Source organism: Myotis daubentonii, chromosome 3 (assembly GCF_963259705.1).
Source record: "Myotis daubentonii chromosome 3, mMyoDau2.1, whole genome shotgun sequence".
In the NCBI taxonomy this organism is placed as follows: domain Eukaryota; kingdom Metazoa; phylum Chordata; class Mammalia; order Chiroptera; family Vespertilionidae; genus Myotis; species Myotis daubentonii.
In genome coordinates this window covers 219287667-219302622 of record NC_081842.1, presented here as the reverse complement: position 1 = coordinate 219302622, position 14956 = coordinate 219287667, and the positions used below count along the sequence as shown (strand labels likewise).

Genomic DNA, 14956 nt, shown 5'->3' with positions numbered 1-14956 from the left:
GAGGGGCGCGCAGGTGAGGGGTGCCCAGGTGAGGGGCGCCCAGGTGAGGGGTGCGCAGGTGAGGGGCGCCCAGGTGAGGGGCGGTGAAGGCTTGGCAGGGAGTGGGTGGGGCGGGGAGCGAGTCAGCAGGGATGGCCTGGGGGAGGGCGCCTTTGGCGGGTGGGGGTGGGGGTGGGGTGGCAGCGGGGGCTGCACACCTGGGGCCCAGGGCAGGTCTTGCTACCAGCAGACACGGGTCCTGGGGATGTAACAGGAAGAGGCGGGCTCCTCGGGAAACCCGACCCCACAGTTAAGGGGAGGGGGCCTAGGATGCCGGGCCCTGGAGGGGGCGCGGGGGCGCGTGGATCGTGTTCAAGGGCGGCTGCCCAGACCCAGTGCCAAGGGGGACGTTGTGGGTTCAGAGAGGAAGGTCACGGGCAGACGCAGCCCCCTGTCCCGGGAGCAGAGGGAGCCGCCGGCGAGCGGACGAGCCGCCCCTGCGATGCGGCCGTGGATTCCGCAGGGGGACGGGGGGGGGGGGGGGGTGCGGCCGTGGCCGGGACAAGCGGCGGAGCCCGGACCCTCTCCGCCGGGGTGTCCGCTCCGCGCAGCTTCGGCCTCCGCATCTGTAAGCTGGCCCGACCGGAGAGCCGCTGTGGGAGCGCATTGGGGTTCGGGGTCCGAGCTCCTGACCGCACCCCTCCCTGCGGAGGCCGAGGTTCTTCTCTCTGCCCCCCGCAGGTCACTAGCGAACCCTCCCCGCGCTCCACTCGGTCAGCACTCGCCCTGGAGTCGCCGGGGTCCCGTTAGCACCGACGGCTAGAGTCTCGGTTCAGCGGATCCGGGCGCGAGAGCGCCCTCTCCAAGTCCCGGGGCACGGAGGCGCGGGGACCCCACCCGGGAACCCCAGCCGGGCACCGCGGGCCTCGGCGCGCACCGCACGGACGGCTCACCCGCCGGCGCGGACCCTGAGGACGGGCGGCCGCGGCGCGGAAGGTTGCCGGGCAGAGCCGGGACGCGCGCGCCTCCATTGGCCACAGGTGGGCCCGCCCCGCCCCGCCCGACAGGTAGCGTCCTCGCGCCTCGCCATTGGGCCGCGGCCGCGGGGTTCCCCGGGGATTGGCCCAGGTGGCGGCCCCGCCTCGCCCTCATTGGCCGCAGGTGCCACCGCCCCCGCCCCGGACCTCCCGCCCCGCCGATTGGCCGCCGGCTGGTCGGCCATGTTCGGACCCCCCCGCCCCGCGGGCCTCTCGCCGGAGTCAGCGCCCCGCCCGCCGCGCGCCGCCCAAGTTCCGCGGAGTCGCCCGGGCCGACGCCTCTCGGGGCCCGCGCCGTGCGCCCTTCCGCGTTCCCCGCCGGCCCCACCTGGCGCCCGGCTGCGGGGGGCCCGCCATGGCTCGAGCGCCCCGGGCTCGGCGCTGACGGCGGCCGGAGCGCCATGCCCAGCAGGACGGACCCCAAGATGGACGGGAGCGGCGGCCGCGTCCGCCTCAAGGCGCACTACAGCGGGTGAGCGGCCGGGGCGGGCGCCGAGGGTGGGAGTCCGGGGCGCGGCGCGCGGCGGGGGGACGGCGCGGCCCCTGCGGGCCCAGGGGCGTCCCGGGCGGTCCTGACGCACCGGCGCCGAGCGGCGGCCACGGCGCCCCCCGCCCCGCGAGGGTTTCCTGCGCGCGGACCTGCGGCGCGGGGGGGGGGGGGGGGGACCCCGGCGGCGCGCCCCTCGGCCCTGGCCCAGGGGTGACATTTTCCCTGGAAAGTTCGCTGGAATCTTAAGGTCACAGACCTGCGGAGGCTAAACTTTTTGTCCGATTGTGGAAACTGCGGGCAGACTTTGCAAATCGGGGTCTCCTGTGTCCCCACTGTACCCGCAGGCGGGCTCGGTGCCGGGAAAGGTTAGGGGCCGGCGGAGGTGCGCGGGGGGCTCGGGCGCGGTTCCCCTGGGGCTGGACCTTCCGGGGGCTGAGCAGCCTGGCGGCGCGCTCGGCGCCCTGGCCTCGACCTGCCTCGCCATGAAATGGGGCGAGCGGCCGCCTCCCAGGCGTCAGTGGCGGGAGCGCTGGACACTTGGCGGCGGGGAAGCCCAGAGCCGGGGATCGCGCCGCCGCCCCCCGCCCGCGCGGTGTAGACGGCGCCGGAGGAGGAGCTAGGGGCCTTTGCCGCTGCTTCCTCCCACCGGCCGTGGTGCCCGGGGTCCCGAAATCGCGCCTGGTGCCGTCGGTTCTCCGCCGCCCGGTGTAGCCACACGCCGACCCTGCGGTGAACTGGGCCGTCTCGCCAGAGCGACCTTCCAGTTGCATGGGGTCTGCGCGAGGGGACCCCGGGCGTCCTCAGGCCTGAGCCCCCTGCGCCTCCTCTGCCAGGTGAGGTGGCTGCGGCGGGGGGTTGGCCCGCCCGGAGGGGAGGAGGGTGTCCGGGGAGGCCTGGCCGCCCGCCCCAACAGTCGGGTCTTGCTGCTGGCCTGGGATGGAGGCTGGTGGGGCTTGGACCCTCCGGAGCATCTTGGCTTGCCGCCGGGTCACCTGGAACCTCCCAGTAACCGGGGACTCTCCTTGGTGAGGATGCGCACGCCCAGAGGGCCGGGTGGGTGGGGTGGGTAGGAATTGACCCTCGGGCCACCCCGGGCAGGTTCCTGTGGGCCCCTGGGGCGCTGAGCTCGGGTGGGGATGGGAACTGGGCTGGGGGAGTTCCGCAGACGCAGGGGAGTTGTGGGCGCCGCCCCAGCCCCTCCGCGGCCGCCCCAGCCCCTCCGCGGCCGCCCCAGCCCCTCCGCGGCCGCCCCAGCCCCTCCGCGGCCGACCCAGCCCCTCCGCGGCCGCCCCAGCCCCTCCGCGGCCGCCCCAGCCCCTCCGCGGCCGCCCCAGCCCCTCCGCGGCCGCCCCAGCCCCTCCGCGGCCCTGGCGCCTGGCAAGAGCTTTGGTTACCAGGAGTAACGTGACCTGCTGAGTCCGGTTTCCCCAGCGGATGAGGCCACGCCCCACACTCTTTCCTTTTCCTTCCATCCCCTCCCCTCCCCTCCCCTCCCCTCCCCCTCCCCTCCCCTCTTTCCCCTGCCCTCTCCCTCTTCCCCTCTTCCTCCTCCTCCTCCTCCCCTCTCTCTCCCGCACCCCTCTTTCTGCCCTGGTCTGCACCTCGGTTGCTTCCCAGGCCCAGCTCCTCCCCGCCTTCCCTGCCTGCCTTTCCTATGGGTCCTGCCTCTCCCAGGGGACTGAGCTGGGGGACCTGGGCCTCAGGGCGGCAGTGACTGGGCAGTGAGGCTGGTCTGGGAAGCGCCCACCAAGGTCAGCACCCACTTGTCCTCACCCCTCCCCGCCCGTCCAGGTGAAGTCCTGTGCTGCATCAGGGCCAGGGGCTGAGGGTCAGACACGTTGAAGACACGGTTCTTTTTAATATATTTTTATTGGTTTCAGAGAGGAAGGGTGGGCAGAGAGAGAGAGAGAGAGAGAGAGAGAGAGAGAAAGTCATTGGTGGCTGCCCCCTGCAGGCCCCCTACTTGACGGGGAATCCAACCGAGATCTCCTGGTTCCTACGTCGATGCTCAACCACTGAGCCCCGCCGGCCCGGCGAAGACCCTGTTCTTAAAGAGGGGGGTCTTCCGCCGCCCCCAGTGGCGATGTCTTCTCCTGGTCATCCTTGCCCATCCCCTGAGCCCCCCCCCCCCAAAGGCTTGCGATCAGGGCCTCCTTCCCGCCCAGCTGGGCCCCTGGAGGGTGTGTGGTCCTTGGGGTCTGACAGAACCTGCATTTTTCCGGGTTATTTTTGGGGTGATGCTCAGCAGGTCTGGGGCCCTCCATCTTCCCAGACGAGCCTCGATGCCCACTTTTCTAAGATCATAGAAATGACGGCTGGGTCTTCCCTCTTCCCTCGCTCCAGCTCCGGGACCCTGTGTGCAAAGCTCAGGGCTGGGTCCTGTGGCTGGGAGACCTGGGGTCCAGGGAGCGGCAGTCACCAGGCTGCTGGGTGCTGACCCCTGGCCACCGCCCGGGGCTCCGTCTTGCTCAGGGGCCGCTTGATTCCGATTGGGGTGAGATTCGGGCTGGTGGTTAGGGGTCTGGTAGTGGGGGTGGGGGTGGGGGTGGGATGGCCCAGCCCAGGGCCCTGAGGTCAGGGCAGGCCGGTGACGAGGGGTCCTGGGGGAACAGGAGCTCCCACTTGGAGGTAGGATGCAGGGGGAGGTCGAGGGGAAGGGGTGGCAGACCCTGACTTCCGGAGTTCCTGGGGGCAGGAACATGGTGGACGCCGGGTCAGGTGAGGGTGAGCCCAGGCTGGGGGGGTAGGCGGGTGGGAACGTTCCCCATCTGCTGAGACACCACCCCCCAGGCGGAGGTGCTGACAGGCCGGGCCAGCTGTGGGTGCTGGGGCAGGTGCTGCGGGTCTCTGAGCAGCCGATGGCCAGTCCCAGAGGGCGGGGTGGGCAGCTGGGGGCCAGGCCTGTGGGCGGGGCCCTGGGCGGCTGTGCTCCCCGAGGTGTTGCCCTCCGTCGGGTCCTGGATCCTGGTGGCCAGAGACTATAAGCCCTTGTTTGGTGGGATTCCGGAGCCGGCGGGGCTCGCACCGCCCAGACCTGCTCTCCTCTGGTCGGCACCTTTCAGGGCCCGGCAGATGCTTTTAAGGCTCTGCACTCGGGGTGTCAACGTGGGGGACACCCCTGCAGCTTCGCTTCTGCTCTGAGGACGAGGTTCCCTGTTGCAGCAAAGTCACCTCCCTCCCCCTTCCCTGGGGGGGTGCGGGGTGGGGAGGACAGGACTGGCGCTTGTTTCAGGGCGAGGGGGAGCAGAGCAGCCCTCTCCCTCATCTGGGGGGGGCGCCCCGCCTGTGAAGGCCGGCCCTCAGAGGTGACCCAGAATCCCCGAGCCGCCTGCGGCCTCCCACGTCAGCGTCCCATTTCTGGAGGAAGAGATGAAAGGCAGTGGCCTTCTGTGACTCGGCTTTTCAAAAATAATTGTGCAGGAGGCGGCGGACGGTCCTCCAGGGCCCTGGTCACTGCGCTGTCCACCCTGCCCCTCCCCCACCCGCTGTCCCTTCCTCCTGGGGCCCCAGTCCTGGGATGGGGCGGGGGCGCTCGCGCATCCGCACTGTCCAGGTTTGGGGGACGGTTTAAGGGAGCAGATGGGCTTGACCTGAAGGGCGTGTGTCCACCTCCCTCAACCCCACCCCACCCTCCTCCATCCCACCCATCCCCGCCCCATCCCCACCCTACCCTCCTCCATCCCACCCCATCCCCACCCACATCTCCACCCCCACCCGGTGACTTTGGGCAGGACTCGAACCTGGTGCCTGAGCCGCTGCTTGCCCCCCCCCCCCCCCCCGACACCCAGGCTCTAGGACAGCTCGTCCCTTGGCGTGGGGGGCCTTGGTGGTGCTAATGTAACACGCGTGGTCAGTGGTTCTGGGGCAGTTCCATTTATTTAGTCGGTAATCTGATTAATCGGTCGTCTGCCTTACACTTGACGTGCGAGTCCACCCTGGTGACGTCTCCGCCTCCTCTTGCCCAGGGACATCCTGGTCACCAGCCTGGCCGCCGCCACCACCTTCGAGGAGCTGTGCGCGGAAGTGAGGGAGATGTGCAGCCTCGCCCAGGCCCAGCCGCTCACCCTCAAGTGGGTGGACAGCGAAGGTAGGGGGGCCGGGTTCTCTCTCTCCACCTGCATCCGAGGGGCCGCCTCGGGCTGTGCGTGGACTCGCCTCCCTGCCCGGCGGGGACTGCGCTGACGTGGGGCCCGGCTCCCTCCGCTCTGGGGGAGCGCCCGCGGGTCGCGGGGACCCCTCGGCCTCAGGCCAGCGGTGGCCTCAGCCGTGTGTCTTGCTGCCCAGGTGACCCCTGCACTGTGTCCTCCCAGATGGAGCTGGAGGAGGCCTTCCGCCTGTCCTGTCAGCGCAGGAATGACGGGCTCATCATTCACGGTCAGTGGCGGGCGTGGCGGGCGCTGGGGGTGCCGCGGGGGGTGGGGGGGCGTGGGCGGGGCAGGGCTCTCCTGGGCTGCCCTCCTCGGGCTGGGAGCCTGGGGGCCCATCCTTGCATCTTTGCCAGACCACCCGGGGCCTGGGAGCCACACGAGGGTCACGGCTTAACCTCTTAGGGCGCCAGGAATTTAAGGATGTTGGACGTAATGCACCTCGTGTTACTAACCCAAGTAAAGTGGCTGTGAGCGGTGGCTCTGGGCACGTGTGTGGTCAGCCCGACCTGTCGCCTTCCCCTGAGACTGTACCTGTGACAGACACTCGGTGCTAACTCTCCCCCCCACTCTCTCTCCCCCCCTCCCCGTGCAGTGTTCCCGAGTGCCCCCGAGCAGCCTGGCATGCCGTGCCCTGGAGAAGACAGTGAGTACTGCCCACCTCATCCTCGGACTCTGTCGGGCCCTGGGCTGAGCGGCGAGGTGTTTGCCCGCGAGGGGAAGCGGCGTTCGGGTGGCCTGTGGCTTAGGCCCGTTCGCCCGTGACGACTCACGGGAGTGAGCGGTGGCGGACAGCCCGCCCGCCTGTGGGTTTCACTGGCTGGTGTCCCTGCCTTTCCGTGTGTCTGTCCGTGAGGGAGCGTGGCCCTTGGGGAGGCACCGCCAGTCCTGGGAGCGCCCTGAGCTTCCCGGGAGGGAAGGGGCCAGGCGGGGCAGCGGGCGAGGGAGGCGGCCCAGTCTCGGAGCTGGCACCCCGCCTGGCAGGCGGCAGCGGCAGCCTGGCGTCCCCTGGGAGACGGAGGTGGGTGGGGGGCGGCTGAGATTTGGAGGCGGGGAGTCCCACTGAGAAGGCAGCGAGGGAGGCACCTTTTGGCGGCAGTGGCACGGCCTGGGGGCGGGGGGGAAGGGGGGCGTCCAGGGGGCACACCTGGCCCAGGAGCTCCGGCCTCGGGAGGGAAGGGTCGTGGCGTTGTCTCAGCCTCTGCTGTGCTGGGACGTGGGGGTCGGGCGTGAGGACGCGGGCGGCTGCCAGAGGCCAAAGGGGGTGACCCCGGGCAGTGACCACGTTGCTGTGGGGATTGGAGACTGTGAGCCTCGCCAGATCCCGCTCGCCCACGGGAGCCGGCCCTCCAGGCGCTGACGGGCGGCTCTGAGGCTTTGGGACGTCCCACCCGTGTGGGAGCCGCGGGCGCCGGGGGCCCAGGGGCTGAGGGCCGTGTCTCCCTGGGCACGATCCCCGCTCCGGGCGCTGGTGTCACCGGGTCGACAGCCGCGAGGAGCAGGGCGGCCTCGGGTCGCTGGTCAGGACGGGGCAGAGCCCTCCGCACGGGGCCGCCCAGGCTCCTGGCTGTTTGAAGGTTGGCATTCTCTCCAATCAGGATTTTCTTCTTTTTAAACATTTTCATATTTCACTTGATTTTAATGCTGATCTTGGACAGTGAGGACAGCCCCGATCTGGCCACCTGATGGCCACGACACCCACGTGTCTGGTCAGTTTAATGGCCTCGGGCAGCCCTACCCAGTGCCGAGGGTGCGTGCGAGGGTCAGATGGTGGGTGGTAAACGTGTCCCTGGCCAGGGGCCCCTGCCAGGAGGTCGGGGTGGGCTGACACAGCATGGCCAGAGACGGACACGTGGCAGGAACGTGGCCGCACGTGGCACCCGGGCACGTCTGCCTGGGAGGACCGTGTTGCCCCAGCCTGGCCGGTCTTCATTGTCAGCAAAACACCTTCCCACAGGTCCTGTTCGATGTGCACTGAATCGGTTTTACAGTTGGTTCTTTCTGTCCTCACCCGAGAACGTACTAACTGATGTGTTTAGAGCGCGAGGAAGGTGGGGGGGAGAGGGAGAGAGAAAAACATCAATGGGAGAGCGAAGCCTGGATCAGTTGCGTCCCGTAGGCGCCCTGACCGGGGATGGAGCCCACCCCTTCCTGGTGTATGGGATGGCGCTCAGCCCCGAGCCACGCCGGCCGGGGCTGCGTGTGATTTTGGGGGAACCTCCACACCGTCTTCCACGGCAGCCGCTCCACTCGCCACTCCCGCCGTCGGTGCGGGGTCACAATGTCTTCACGTCCCGTCAGCGCTTGCTTCCTGTTTTGTTCTATAGCAGCCGCCACCGCCCTGACGGGTGTGAGGGTGTCTCGCTGTGGTCCTGATTTGTGGCTTTGATGCTGGTCAGTTACTTTTGTGTGTGGGGTGAGGTCGGGCCCCACTTCACCCTGCGGCGTGGCCGTCCGTCCTCCCTCCCGGCGCCATCTGCCGAGGACACTGTCCTTTCCCGTCGTGGCCGTGGCCGTGGCCCCTGGTGGGAATCCATGTGACCACAGGGGTGAGGCTGATTTCGGGGCTCCGTGCGTCCCACCGGCCTCTGTCTGTCTGTCTGTCTGTCCGTCCGCCCGCAGCACCAGCTGGTGCGACACCGTGGCTTTGCCGTCGGTTTGGACCAGGCTGTGTGGCCTGCAGGTGGCTGTTCTTATTCAGGTTTGGCTGTTCAGGCCCCTTGAGGTTCCAGATGGACTTCAGGACGAGTTTTTCAGTTTCTGCAAATAAACCCGTGGGATGTGGATGCCGATTGCATTCAATCTCTGTTCGGTTAGGTGGGAGTGGACGGTGGATGGCTTTCCACTTAATTGTGGCTTTTGTTCCTTTTAATTCTGTTTTTGTAGTTTTCATGGTACAAGTTTCTCTCTCTCTCTCTCTCTCTCTCTCTCTCTCTCTCTCTGTGTGTGTTTCACTGTCCCCGTTTTTCAATTTTTTAAATTTTTTGTTAACCCTCCCCGGGATATTTTTCCCTCTGATTTTTAGAGAGAATGGATGGGGGGGGGGGGGGAGGCAGGCAGAGAGACACAGCGATTGGTTGCCTCCTGCACACACCACAACGGGCGGTTTCTAGCCTGCGGCCGAGGTGCGTGCCCTCCACCGGAGTTGAACCCTCGGCCTTTCAGTCCGCAGGCTGACGTGTGACCGAGCCGCGCCGGCCAGGGCTCCTTGTCCGGGCCTTCCATCTCCGCGTCAGGTTTCTTTTTAAGCCTCTTACTCTCTTTTTCCTGCTGTTGTAAACGGCACCGATTTATTCATTTCCTTTTTGGGCGGTTCACTGCTAGGCCTCGAAATGTCATTGGTTCTGTTGACTTTGTATCCTCCTGGTTTTTGCTGAATTTGTTGAGTTCTGGTCACACCTTTGTGTGAAGTCACTGGCGTTTCCTGTGTCCATTTCATCCTCTTGCAGCCAGGATCCCCTCTGTTTGTGTCCTTGTCCGGCCGCTCGGCTGGCGAGCCCAGGGCGTGCTGAGTAGAAGTGGTGAGAGCTGAGAGCGGCGTCTCCCTCTCGTCCAGGGTCTGAGAGAAGCTGAAACCTTTCCCGTCGATGTGTTCGCTGTGGGTTATTCACAGGCAGCTGTCTTCTACTGCGGGTACCTCCCTCCTGTGGCCTCGTAAACATGCTGCCAGGCCCACAAAACACTACAACAGGAAGACAGCCCTCCTGTCGCGAGTTCTGGGACTCGGCTCCTAGTGTCCTGGAGTGTCTGTCTGGATGGCCTCAGGGTAGCTGCTCACACCCAGTCCTGGTGAATGGAAGGTGGAGCCCTCAGTCCCTTCCCTTGCCTGGGGGAGAGGTGGGAGGGGAGGGGCTGGAAGAGGAGTCATCTCCAGTGACCAGCGCTTTAACCGTCACTCCGGTGGCGAGCTCGGAGATGGGTGCGCGGAGATGGGCGCGCTGCTGATGGGCGGCCCAGAGCTGCGTCTGTCTGTGATCCACCGGGGGTCCCCTCAGCAGACGTTTCTCTGAGATCTAAGCGGAAGATTGGAGCCTGGAGGGCAGCGGTTCTCAACCTGTGGGTCGCGACCCCTGTGGCGGTCGAACGACCCTTTCACAGGGGTCGCCTAAGACCATCCTGCATATCAGATATTTACATGACGATTCATCACAGTAGCAACATGACAGTGATGAAGGAGCATCGACAATAATTTTACGGTTGGGTCACAACATGGGGAACTGTATTGAAAGGGCCAGAAGGTTGAGAACCGCTGCTGGAGGGGGTTGTGGGAACCTCTGGCTGACGGCTGGTGGGTCCCAAGCACAGGGGCGACCTGCTCTGGTGTCTGACGTTGGGAGGGGGCTGGGGGGGGGGCGGGCAGGGGGACAGCCTTCAGGACGGAGCCCCTGTCCTCCGGGGAGACAGTGTCAGGACGGAGCTGGGTCACGTGAGGGGAAAACGCAGGCGGCACCTCCTGTCTCTGGTTTGTTGGGTGTTTTTACCGCAAAAGCGTTTTCAGTGTCGTCGGATGTGTTTCATACAGTCGACTCACTGTGCCCGTGAGTGTGGAATGTTCCGTCTGCCACTCGTGCGTCGGCCGCCTTTCGGGAGCCGCCCCTGGGTGAGCGGGTGACCCTCTCCTGTGCGTGTGACCCGACCCCCCCCCCCCCCCCCCGCCCTCGGGTCCTGCGGGGCCTGGTGTCCGTGTGCACAGGGTGGGTCTGCAGTTCTCCTGTGTTTCCGTCTGGCTTTGGTGCCCGGACCTGCTGGCCTCCTAGAGAGTCCGTGTGATCTCCCCTCCTCGTGTCGGAAATGGAGGAGGAGGGTTCGTATTAGTTCTTTAAATGTCGGGTCCAGAACTTTTAAAAAAAAAAATACATATTTTTATTGATTTCAGGGAGGAAGGGAGAGGGAGAGAGGAACATGAGTGATGAGAGAGAACCATGGACCGGCTGCCTCCTGCGCGCCCCTCACTGGGGATCGAACCCGCAGCCAGGGCCTGTGCCCCGACCGGGGGGCGAACCTGACCTCCCGGCTCACAGGTGGATGCTCCGCCCTGAGCCCCGCGGCTGGCGAGCGCTTTCCTTGGTGGGAAGAGTGCCGTCTGCTGCGCCCCGCGTCCGCGTCCGCGACCCCGACACTTGTGTTTCGTGAAATGTTCACGGGACTTCGAATGTGACAGCCCGGCCTGGGGTTCGGTTCGTGGCTACGTGGCCATCTCCCGTTTATTTATAAAAACAAGTCCCGTCCTCTCGACACGTGTCCGTCTGTGCTGGGCGTTTATTTATTCACAAGCAAAGACCAGGAGTTGTTCTCTTCCTTTCAAATTGTTTTCCGTTTCCCGTCATGACGGCTGAGTGTGGGCTCCGCGTGGGCGACGTCGGTGCTTATGCGGGTGCGGTCCAACGTACAGTGATTACCGATGACGTCGCCGTGGGAACGGGTCCGCCGTCGCCCGAGGGCCTGCTGTGCTGTTTGATTTTACTCAGCCGGTCGAGCGGCCGGTGGACGGGAGGCCCCGGTCGCCCCGCGTTTCCCGGTGAGGGGCGCGTGGGGCCTCCTGGAGGTGCCTCTGGGCGTCGCTCACAGTGTCCGGTGGGTGAAGGGCTGTCGCCCGGCTGCCCGAGCGGGAGGAGGCCGCACGAGGCCGCACGGGAGCCGCTGGGAGCGGAGTTTGAGCCCAGAGCTCGGGCCAGGGCCTGTGCTTTGAACACAAACGGTCGATTTGTGAGCCTGGTGCCTGCTCCTCACCCACGGGAGGGGGTTCCAGCTGGGACGCCCCCCGGGCCTCTGCCCACGCCGGCAGCTGGTGTGTGGCAGCCGTGGGCATGGAAGGGCCCGTCACTTCCCGCGTCCCCTGGGCGACGCCTGCATTTGGAGGGACACGGGCTGGGGCTTGACGGGGGCCTGGGTTTGGGGGATACGCGGGTGTCCATCAAGGCTAAGGGTCTGCTCTGGGCGCTTCTTGACCGACAGGTCCTGCGTGGGGCCAGGCTGGCGGGGGTGTGATCGCAGCCTGACACCCATTCTCACCTCCTCATGTGGGGGCACCTCTTGCTGCCCTTCCCGTGTCCCCCGCCCCCACCCCCCACCCCAGAGCAGCGAAAACCTCAAAAGGCCGCTGACGGGGTTGGACCGGACCTGTGGCCTCTCCCCTCCCCTGGTCCCCTGGCCGGGGCACCCGGCCCCGCCCCTCCAGCATCCTTTTTGGGTCTGTTCGCAGCCTCTGGATGTGGGTCAGAGGTCGCTCGCACTTGGGTGGCCGCTGTGTCCCTGCATCCTGGCCGGAGGTTCCAGCCGGCTGGGCTCCGTCCCCTTGGCCGCTGCATGCGTGGCTCTCGGAGGCCGAGCCACCCCCTTTCGGCCGCTGCCCGCTGCCTGCTGCCCGCTGCCCACCGCCCTGCTCGGAGGACGGAGGACGGAGGACGGGGCCAGGACGCCTGGATGCAGAGATGCTGTGTCCATGTGACGTCAGCTCCTGATATCCAGGCCGTGTTTTCGTTGGTGCCTCGGCTGCCGGCTCCAGCTTCCCAGGGGAGCCGGGTACCACCCGGGCCTGGAGACACGAGGAGGCAGGGATGTGAGGCGGGGGCGCAGGCCTGCTTCTCCGTAGCCTCCCTGCCGGGAGCCGCCCGCCTGCTGTGGGGTCCAGGGGACAGGCAGCCCCCCGTGAAAGGGCAGGAAAATGCCTGCCTTCGTGCCCCGGGGAGCATAAAGGCGCCTGGGCGGGGGGAGGCGGAGGAGGAGGCGGAGGAGGAGGAGGAGGAGGAGGAGGAGGAGGAGGACGAAGACGACGGGTGAGTACTGAGCATCGCTGCCCTCAGCCCGGCCTGCGGGCCGTGTGCTCGCGGGAGAGCGGGTTCCGGCCTCCTGGCTGCACAGATGTTCCTGGCACCGGCCAGCGCCAGGCGGGCGGGCGTGGGGGGGGAGCGAGGCCCTTGTTTGCCAGGCTGACGGATGAGCCGGCAGCGAGCGGGGCTGGTGCAGGGGCTGCGGCGGCGGTGGCCCCCCCCAGCGGGGTTCGTGCGGGGGCCTGTCCGAGGCGGCGGCTCCGGGAATTACCGGATCTTCACCTGAGCCGCAGGGTGGTGGCCCCGCTGTCCGCGGTGGCCGAGGGCGTCTGCGTGGCTGGCTCCTCGCCGGGGGAGCTGCTGGCGGAGCTGCGGGCGGCCGTCCCGGCTGCAGGAGGAGCGAGGAGCAGCGAGGAGGCACCTGCTCCCACCGCCGCGTCCCGGCTCCGGTTGGCACTGACGACAGCGCGTGGCCCGTGTTGACGTGCGCCGGCTGCTCGGCTCGGCCGGTCCTGGTCGGTCCTGGTCGGTCCTGGCCGGGGGGATGCCGCTCTGAGATGGTTGGAGGTAGACGCCGTGCGAGGGGCGTCGCGGCGGGAGGGGGGCTGCGGGTGCCGTGCCGACGTCCATTTTACAAGGTGTTTTTCTGTGAAAACAAACAGGCAGCCCCCCCCCCAGGCTGGCGGGGGCCGGGCGGCCCGGCGAGGGGGCTGGGGTGGGGCACCCCTCGTGTGCCTGGTGCTCGGGAGCCTGGGGGTGCAGGGGTGTGGGGCTGCCCCTCCCCCAGCAGCTGAAGGGCCAGCCCTGCAGACCCGGGTCGCCGGGCGGCTGCTTGTGTTGGGCCTTGAATTGGGGGATGTGGGCTGAGGGGGCGCCGGGCAGGGGAGCCGGCCTCCGTGCGTGAGCAGCGGAGAGATTCGCTGTGTCATGGTTTCCTCGGGACGACGGGGCGTCTCGGCCTCCTTCTCTCGGGTGCCCACACGCTGGCCGTGCACAGCTGATGGGAACCCGCAGAGCACAGATGTGCTGCCTGGGGGGCCCCGAGCAGGGCCAGGGGGACCCAGAGGAGGCTGGGGGACCCAGGGCAGGATGAGGGGCCCAGGCTGGGGCAGGGGACCCAGAGCAGGTCATGGGGGGGCCCAGAGGAGGATGGGGGACCCAGGGCAGGATGAGGGGCCCAGGCTGGGGCAGGGGACCCAGAGCAGGTCATGGGGGGGCCCAGAGGAGGATGGGGGACCCAGGGCAGGATGAGGGGCCCAGGCTGGGGCAGGGGACCCAGAGCGGGTCATGGGGGGGCCCAGAGGAGGATGGGGGACCCAGGGCAGGATGAGGGACCCAGGCTGGGGCAGGGGACCCAGAGCGGGTCATGGGGGGGACCCAGGGCAGGATGGGGGACCCAGAGGAGGATGGGAGGACGGGAAACCTAAGCTGGGACAGGGGGACCCAGAGCAGGACCCCGACTGGGTCTAGTCAGAGCCGGGAACAGGGGACAGGCTGGAGCAGCACCCCTTCTGGAAAGAAACACCCCCCTTCTCTGATGCCGGCCGAGGGGCTGTGGCTGCCTGTCCCCTGCACCGTGTCCCGGTCCGACCCGTGTGGGTTCGCCGTGGCCCCGTCTCAGCTGCCAGCCACCGGCCAGGCGCCGCCGCCGCCGCGTTCGGAGCTGCCGGCAGTTACGTAAGGAGTCGTGTGTGTGTGTGCCCGGCTCCGCACTCACGCTCCCCTTCCCGGCTCCCCGGCCGCCGGACCCCCTCTTCGCCGGACGGAGCAGCCAAGACCCCCAGCCAGTCCCGACAGGGTGTGCCCGGTGGATGCCACCCCTGGCCACCCTGCCGTCCGGTGGGGACCCCGGCGGAGACTCCCGTCTCATGAGCTCCCTCTCACGTGGTGGAGGTGAGGCTGGGTCCCGTCCGCTCACCAACAGGAGGTCCGGTCTCGGGTCTCAGGCCCTGACCTCCGACCTCTGCTGAGGATCAAAGACTTGGGCAGCGGTTGTCTCCTTTCCTGACCTGGAGCGCGGACTCCGATGGGCGGGGGGCTGTCCTGGGGGTGGGCCACACCCCCGGTCCGTCGGGGAGAAACCTTCCTCCCGGTCCGACGTTGGCACCCAGAGGACAGAGAGCGTCCCCTGTCTGTGCTTCGTGGGGCAGGACGGGTCAGCCCGGCCGGCGGGTCTGCGCCACCTGCTTGGTCCCCGCTGCCCCGGGGCCTTGGCACGTTCCCTCTGCTCCACCCCGGGGCCTGGACGACGCAGCAACAGCTTCGTCCAAAATGAGCCGACCAACCGGCCGCTCCTCGGATGTGTTTTTGGTGGTGAGGCCATGGCGACACCCGCCGGGCTGTTTGTCCCTGGACACAGCGGTTTGGTCCTAGGACTTTCCTGAGTCCGTCGAGTTGGGCACCTCGTTGAAGACTGGCTTCCCTTCCCTGCCGCCTCCCGGCTGGTCCAGCCCCATTGCGACCCTCCCAGGCGGCCGACCTGGGAGCCGGGGGTCTGCCATTCCCCGTGCCGAGTCGGGAGGGGTGGGCGTGCCA

The 14956-nt window shown here is 67.8% G+C and overlaps 1 protein-coding gene across 3 annotated transcripts in view; it reads left to right on the top strand.

The window, feature by feature from the left end:
- Positions 1-1244: 1244 nt before the first annotated feature.
- PRKCZ (protein kinase C zeta) overlaps positions 1245-14956 on the top strand; it is a 56846-nt gene continuing 43134 nt past the window's right edge. The window contains exons 1-4 of one of the 3 annotated variants that reach the window (XM_059691541.1): positions 1245-1488; positions 5472-5593; positions 5791-5880; positions 6247-6297. In XM_059691541.1, the coding sequence (XP_059547524.1) occupies positions 1418-1488; positions 5472-5593; positions 5791-5880; positions 6247-6297 (334 nt within the window). In that variant the 5' untranslated portion in view covers positions 1245-1417. Of the gene's footprint in view, positions 1489-5471; positions 5594-5790; positions 5881-6246; positions 6298-12963; positions 12989-14956 lie in introns of those variants that run through there. The other 2 variants (XM_059691542.1, XM_059691543.1) reach the window with 2 other exon arrangements.